The sequence below is a fragment of the Haliotis rubra genome, unplaced genomic scaffold, assembly GCF_003918875.1.
Source record: "Haliotis rubra isolate DU_JTF1 unplaced genomic scaffold, ASM391887v1 Scf788, whole genome shotgun sequence".
NCBI lineage: Eukaryota > Metazoa > Mollusca > Gastropoda > Lepetellida > Haliotidae > Haliotis > Haliotis rubra.
In genome coordinates, this window is record NW_025767510.1 from 334271 (window position 1) to 342604 (window position 8334).

General features: G+C 38.1%; 1 protein-coding gene across 1 annotated transcript; it reads left to right on the forward strand.

The window, feature by feature from the left end:
- Nucleotides 1–1876: 1876 nt before the first annotated feature.
- Nucleotides 1877–4042, forward strand: LOC124261065. Its single transcript, XM_046695385.1, has 4 exons — nucleotides 1877–2198; nucleotides 2821–2903; nucleotides 3389–3522; nucleotides 3896–4042. Exons 1-4 carry the CDS (start codon nucleotides 1987–1989, stop codon nucleotides 3986–3988), a joined length of 522 nt encoding a protein of 173 aa, XP_046551341.1. The 5' UTR covers nucleotides 1877–1986; the 3' UTR covers nucleotides 3989–4042.
- Nucleotides 4043–8334: the final 4292 nt, after the last annotated feature.

Consider the following 8334-nt stretch of genomic DNA (forward strand, 5'->3'; position numbering starts at 1 on the left):
CTGAAAATGTCGTCTGCTAGCAAGTAAACAAAGGGGGATAACTCTTCACAAACTTATGAAAAAGGATTAACGGAGTTGTCTCTCTTGAATGAAACCAAGCACTTGATAGCTGGTCAAGGTTGTTTATACTAGAAATCCAATTAAACATATACCTAAAATTCTCAATAATTTCTGGTCATACTATACATGCATACAAAATACCAAGTCATATTCATCATTTAGTACAGACAGTGCCGAAGTTGATTACTAATATCACGGTTAAGCCAGTATTTATGCACACTTTGATATACGTTGACATACACGTTCACGCCTCTATGATAAACCCAGTAACCTTTCTTGAACATGTATGGCATGAAATGGCAGGAAACTTTACTGCCTTCCAACTCTTTTCATTTCAGTTGCGCAAAGAACGCCCTGGCAAGATCTGGGACGACTCTGGTTCATCCTGTCTGTGACGGTAATTGTGTATGCACTCACATCTAAACGGTTAATTTTACTATTTTCTATTCGCACCTGTTTAAACACAGAATGCGTTTGACATAGATAGTATTAGTATATTTTGAATACACCTTTGATAGGCATTTGTAGTTAGATGAACATGATGACATAAAAAGATACGTTCTTTGTTATTTGTACACAAATGTCAAGGCTTCGCTTTTTTCCTATGATGATAAGATAACAATGAATCATCGGGACACAAAACAATGTTGCCCAACTTTCATGTTTTCAAGCAATAGTTGTTGATTTAAATATGGAATGTCCCTGTAAGTCATGAATCTTTTGCACATTTTCCATGAACTATTTACCGGCGGTAATACATGGCGTCTGTGACATAGTGCCAATTCGTACATGCAATCTTATGGAGCATACCCAGGTGTATTTTCTATTGTGTAAAGTCAAGGGCTCTTCATATCAAACATCAATGATCTCATTTGTGAACTTGATAACTCTAGTTACGGATCACGCTTACCATGGATTCATACTCCGGGTCAGCTGCTAGCAGCTACTGTTACTGACTCTCCATCGGTAGTGCCAAATCTTATTTATAATGTGACAAAATGTGCTGTTGTAGTATTTATTTTCTCACCGTAAACATAATGTGCTTTTCAAATCTCTCGTAAGAAAAACTGCTGCACAAAAATCTGGGAAAGAAATGTTTTACATCTCCCGGTTTCAACATCGTAGACATCGTCCTTAAATATGACCTCTTCCATTTCCTGAACTAGCTGTAATGTTCCCAGTATATTTTAGCCTACTGATAAAAGTTGATTCCTTTATGATTGTGAGACAGATGCACGGCCGACACCATTTGTTATGATATATGAGATTAGAAGGTTAACATCAAAGTTTGGCAAACTTCTCCACGGTTTCAAACATTTATGGTCTATATATCATGGCAAACTTTGGATGTTCACAGATAGAACCGAGAGAATGTAATCGCGGAACTGTGGTCCCTGGCATAGTGAAACACATGTCTATATCTTGTACCCTTAGTATTCAAGAAATAAATACAATTGTTGAAGATATTTTTCGATGTTTCAGATATTAATTGCTGTGTTGACGTTGATTTCACGAAAGAAGCCATTGTGTAACAAGATTCTGATTATGTCAACAATTTGCATTTTGTTGATGTCCCTCTCACGATGATAAGCATTTTGTTAGCCTATGTTGTACACCAATACTTATTCCTGGAGTATTCAGTACTGGAGGAAATAAAGACAATCTATCGAAAGTAAAATAAAGAAAAAGCACGAGTCGTTATTTCCTCCTTATCATTTCCACTGTAACGTTTCTCAATTTATAAACAGAATCATCATTAGAATCATTCGATGATTTTATGTGAGTTTGTCAAGTTTAACAAATCCGTTTGTAATATTACCAGCAAACAGTGTTGAGATCACCTGGGACTTAAATAACTCGAGATTGCTGGCGCTTTCGACACCGAACTACAGTTTCGTATCTCATAAATGTGATAAAATGTCTTAAATGGATATGAGGTATTGTGTTCATATATACTGGAGCTACAGTAGCTGGTATTCACTACATAGCTTCTGCAATGCTATTTTGCCTCTGTTCATATACAGGGCAATACATGCGGAGTTCTTCACGATGGACAACCCGATTCCAAGTTCTGTTGATGCTGTGGACGTCAAAGCAGCTCACGACAAAATAACAGACATTGCCAACAGTGTGTTTTGGTATGGATAGGATGTGTCAATTTTGCAACTTAAATGTAAAAGAAGATGAATTCAATGTTATTTTGAAATGTACATTGTATAATGAAATTAGACAACAATATATTCCGCAGAAATACATTAAGAATTGTAATTTTGTAATGTTTTGCATACTTATGTCTGATAGTAATAACGAAACTGTGTGGAACTTATGTAAATTTTGTAAACACGCCTTTTCTATAAGATACGAAAAGATGAAACACAAAATGTAAAACATAAATGCCAAATATGTTAAATTTCTATTACCAATGTATTTATGTATGACATTATGTTATTTGTATATGGGCCTAAGGCCACGAATACAATAAACTGAATTGAATAATTCGATGCCCTTAGTTGAGTACGTGTGTGAAGCAAAACTTTAAAAAAGTCTCACATATACATGTCCCGGTATTTGGATGCATTATCGACCAGAAAATATCATAAATCATACATCCTTGCATTATAATTACACGTATATTCGGTGTATTACAAAGCAATATTGATTATTTAATCTTTTTTTATTATATTGATATTTATGTCACGTGTCATAAACAAAAAATTATTTCACTTAGTTTTGAAAATAAAGTTCCTGGTTTATTCACAGGGCTGTGTTCAAGTTCAAGAAGGGCATTATCAAGACCAGCTCAACGGGGACAGACTTCAAATCCTTTACAGCTCAGTTTGCAGGTACATGTTCATTTGAAGACACGTTTTCTGTCTTAGTTGAGTGAGCGAGTATATTCTTGCGTTCATAAACGTCTCTGCTACCTCCAAAGTATGGCCTCAAGGAACGACTTCATTATACAGTTTAGGGCATCTATTCAGGGCCTGGATTTTCGAAGCTCTTTTATTGCTAATATAGTTGTAAGTTAATGTTAATGTATGGCACTTACGACCATCTTAACAGTAAGAGAGCTTAAAATTTTTGGCACTGACTTGAACCCGAACCACGAGACTATGTAAATATAAGTGAAGTTGTTTTTTTGTTCAGTATATTGCATTTTTTTTGGTCTTTTTCAATACCAGGGTGACCACACAAAGAGGAAATACTTATATTGTAGATAAATTCCAGTGAATGACATTTATTTCACTAATCGAACTGGCCACGTACATCAATGAATTACAGATTGCCTGATGTTGAATTGTACATCATTATCATATTTCTTTTACAGATGACGAGGTAGCATTTGCTTCCCTTCGCCTTAAAGGCCAGAACGTTTTCGTGTTGTGGATAGGGGAAAAATCACAACAGACAGACAAGTTAATGGCGACTGCAGTAGCACCGTTTATACAGGCTATCATAAAGGCATGTGTTCTATACAAAAATAGCGACGCTGAAAAACCAAGTCAGCTCGTTTCCTATAAAGGAGACTTTACGAAGAGTGTGGAAGTTCCAGAGTTAAATTTAATCCCCAAAGCCGTTAAAAGATGGTACTTGTTGTTGCCCTGCCTGGCTTTGAAGACTATTTGATATTCTGTGGCTTTGTATGGAGAATAGATTACCTTTCAACCGCAGGTTTAGAACTGGTCACGTTTTCAGTGTTTATAAAGTGTGCGTGTTCTGATAAAAAATGGAGTGTTAGTTATCTGACAGCGGTTCCTACTTACATGGAATATGGCTAATATGCCCAGCCTTATAACCCCGTTGACTGACTGTTACATGTAATTGTGTTTTTCAGACATTTGCGTACGAGTATACAACCAGCAAAAAAGCTGACATCGACCAGGACCACATGATTAAACTCTTAAAGGAGGCAAAGGGAACCACATGAGTCCATGAAAACCTGAAAGAAAACCATGGATGGAAAACGGTCGTCTTGACTCCTTTTGAGACCGAATACGTCAAGTCACGTTCTTTGATTACAATGTAGCATTGACAAATAAAACGTATTTTCAGTATTTGGTGCCTCGTTTGTTGGCTCAAATATACACGCATACAATCGTGGTATATGTGCGATTGAGTACTAGGGGAGCTAACTCTCTTTCATAGGTAAAGGATATCACGTGCACATTGACACTGTAACCAAAATCCTGAATACATATATGAACCGGAATCCGTATAACGACTTACGATACCACGGATACAACGACAACATATGCGATATATGCCATGCATTTGATCAAGAACAGTATTAGAAGTGTAGTGAGTGAGTGAGTATGGTTTTACGCCGCTTTTTAGCAATATTCCAGCAATATCACGGCGGGGGACACCAGAAATGGGCTTCACACATTGTACCCATGTGGGGAATCGAACCCGGGCCTTCGGCGTGACAAGCGAACGCTTTAACCACTAGGCTACCCCACCGCCCCTATTTGAAGTGTAGCTAGGCCACAATCTCCTGGAAATTGCGAGTTAGATTAGGTTCCCAAACCATGATGCTCGAAAATGGTTTTAGTGGTCAGGTTCGGTGATTTAGTTGATAACGTGTCATCGTAGTTTACATTATCAATCACTAGATAGTGTGGTGACTACTGCATTATGTCACGTGGCTGGAATAGCGCGACTTTACTGGGAACAAAACAAGCAGACAAAGTTGTCGCCACAGATCCGATGAACCTTCATGAAGCGGCGATGTAAAGACCGAATCGACTACAGTGGAATAGCATTTCATTTACTTATACTCATCATCATCATCATCATCATCATCATCATCATCATCATCATCATTATTTACTTCGTATAGATGGCCATGAGGGCAACAGTACAGCATGTGTAAAACAATTAGACAAAACATCTTATTAGTTCAGTGAATATGGTTATGTGTTCATAGAGACTTTTTGTTTTGATCGAAGTACATACACTTTTTTAAGAAAGATACAAAGTCTCAGGAGTCTATTCTTATCACTTGTTCTCATCAGTTTAAGAAACATTTGAACATTAGGGTAATCTTTCTTATACTCACACTATCATATATTAAAGAGTAAAAAGAATCTTTTAATGACCGAGGTTTCCATCTTAGTGACAGTAACATTTGATTCAACCTGTTTTGATGTTCTCTGCTGCATTTACTTGCAGCGCAGTCTGTGTTATATGTTCCAATCTGCAAATTTGACAACAAATGACCTTGCTGTAAATATGTTTATTTTCTGAATACCAAAGAACACAGAACAATTTAGGGTTTTAGACAGGTTTCTTCTTCTTTTCCGCATCCAGCTTTCCAATACCCACTCCTGAACAGGCAAAGTATAGGGCAATAAAGTTACAGATATATTCGTCATCTTTTCCGATGTAGATATGAACAAATTAACATTGTTTCAGTCTAATTTTGCACTTTTTTTAAACCGACCGACCGACCCATCTTTACATCATGGAGGGCACATGAAACACGTAAAGAATGCTGCGCTTAATATCTACAGCATCTTCCAGGGCAGAGGAGAGACATCAACGCTTCCCTCATCTTTTGGGCCGGAAAATATGTTGGAGAACCTCCACTCCAGCTTCATCCTCCGTTTATCTTTCCCCAATGGTAGTCAGGGCAATACTATGTGTGTGATTCAGGAATATTGAATCTTTTGGTTTGTTAATAATCACGTTAATTTTCGACTTGTTTCCAAACCCAACCATGAACTTGGCCAAAATGTCCAAACACAGTATACAAAACCACATACTTCTCGAAGTATGTTAAAGGTCAAAGGATATTATGATAGGAACACCGAAAGTAAGTGCTGACACTAGGTTATGCGAAAACACTAAAACACACACGATAAAGGTCAACAGTATTGTGTGTTCAAGTGTCACTATCTTTCCACCATACTTACAAAACTGACAGATCAGGCTATATGCATACTAAATATAACTAAATAATCACGATTTAGTACGGATAGTGTTCCATATGATTACAAATGTGATGCTTAAACCACATTTATTCACTTTTGATAAATGTTGAGATAAAGAGTCACACCTCTGTGAATAATCCAAGCAACTTCATTGAATGAAATGAAACGTTAGAAAGCTTTACTGCCTCCAAAGGTCTTTTCACCAGAGCTGCACAACAGACGCTCTAGAAGATTCACCACAAGAGGGACCTGGATCAACCTGACTGTGACGGTAATCAAATTGCTTATGCACTTACATGTATTACTTCTAAAGTGTCAATTTTATAGAAGTAATCGTTGCTGTTTTCTTATCGGAACTGTTGACATGGAACGTTTCTCAGATGTATTTGGTATATTTTGATAAGGCCTTTGATGGGCATTCGGAAGTTAGATGAACACGAAGACAAGAACAGAGAATAACTTCACATCTGTTTATAAGAAACTTGCTTGGGCTGTTGGCGAGGATATATATGTTTATCTAGCTCTATGAGTCAGTGTTCCTGTGTAGGTTTCTCTGGCTGAGATGAATAAAATATCTTGATTTTGTATTGTAAACTCTAAGCTGAGTTGGTGAAAATTGCTTTAGAAATTAAGTTAGTGGGCTGTATATTTTGATGTTTGGTTACAAATGTGAAATTTATCTGAACGTTTTCTGTTTTATGTGAACGCTCGGCTTGGTACGTGCGTTTGGCATGTATTGTTCGTGCAAAAAATTGTTACGCTTATAAAACTTGTCGGCCATATTGATAGCACTTGCTTTGCAGATAGGGCTGTGAAGTTTGATTCAGAGAACGAATATACAGCCAACTAGTCGGCTCCTCCTGATGATTTTGAGGAAACTTCCGCTCGTACTGAATTTGGAGAAATATAATGCTACGTTGGCATAAAGACAACGAAGAAAACATGATGACGATGTTCAGACAAATTCAAATAAAACAAATCTTAAGTCCATTGTGATACCCTCCTTTGTAGACGCCCCATGAAGGTCCGGGTTAGAATATTGATCTTCAGTAACCCATGCTTGTTGTAAGAGGTGACTAACGGGATCGGGTGGTCAGGCTTGCTAACATAGTTGACACATGTCATCGGTTCCCAATTGCGCAGATCGATGCTCATGCTGTTGACCAATGGATTGTCTGGTCCTGACTCGATTATTTACAGACCGTTGCTGAGTGCAACGTGAAACTAAACTCACTCACTCCTGGGTAGACGCTGGAGTCAGCCTGAAATCTCTGAGCCCCAATGAATAAGGTAAGAACAAACAAAACTATTGGTGACATAATTAGCCTTATGAGATTTGATAAAGGTGACATTGTGTTGAGCAGCAGAGCGCCTGTGCAGCCCACAAAGGCTAAATCAGCAGACACTATCATTTTTTTGTTAACTTATGCCAGTACCATACTCACGATCATGTATACATCTATATACTGATATGTACTATCAGTCTATCATGTACCTCCAGCCCTGAGGTGTTATAAATGCCAGCGTTCTGGTCATAAATCGCATAAATGTAAACGTACAGTTAAGCTTTGTCCTCGCTGCTGTGGGGATCATTCATGTGATAATTACCTTTCCAAAGATATACCATGCAATGTTCAAACTGCTAAAGAAACAACAACGCAGCCTATAGAGGCTCTAGTAAATATAGGGGCTGTGGGGTAGCCTAGTGGTTAAAGTGTTCACTCTTTACGCCGAAGACCCGGAATCGATTCTACACACGGGTACAATGTGTGAAGCCCATTTCTTCACGATGCGGTGTCCCCCCGCCATGATATTGCTGGAATATTTGCTAAAAGCGGCGCAAAACCATACTCACTCACTCTAGTAAATGTAAGTAAGCAGGTGAGATCCAACATGTCAACATGTATAAATATGCTGCAACGCTGAAAACGCTCCTATGCCTATGTCCTTTGCAAATGCTGTCAAATCGGTCAAAAACAGCCACCTATACCATTTGCTCAGGCAACTGCAACCGGCCGACTCTCAGTCAAAGTCTCTCAGGATCCAAATAGCAAATGTCATATTATGTCACCTGCAAAATCTCATCTGCACATATGTGCAGACGATAATGTGCACTTTTTGCATAACGTCACAATATATTGGCGTCACTGCGCCATTCTAGTCGGCCCCCTCGTAATCGAACCAAAAAATTTTGTTTTTGTTTTCCGACGGTTAAAATGTCTCAATTCGACTCACAAGTTTTCAGCGACACGGCAAAGTTCGCAATGTTTACATTCCCAGAATGCAATCGTGGAATGTCGCTTGACTGCTCAGCTTCATCTGGATGTACTGATCTAAACGT

Coding starts and splice junctions, on each gene's coding strand:
- LOC124261065 (XM_046695385.1), top strand. CDS start 1,987: ATGGATATGAGGTATTGTGTTCATATATACTGGAGCTACAGTAGCTGG. Junction 2,904..3,388: donor CTTTACAGCTCAGTTTGCAG/GTACATGTTCAT, acceptor TTTCTTTTACAG/ATGACGAGGTAGCATTTGCT. Junction 3,523..3,895: donor TTATACAGGCTATCATAAAG/GCATGTGTTCTA, acceptor TGTGTTTTTCAG/ACATTTGCGTACGAGTATAC.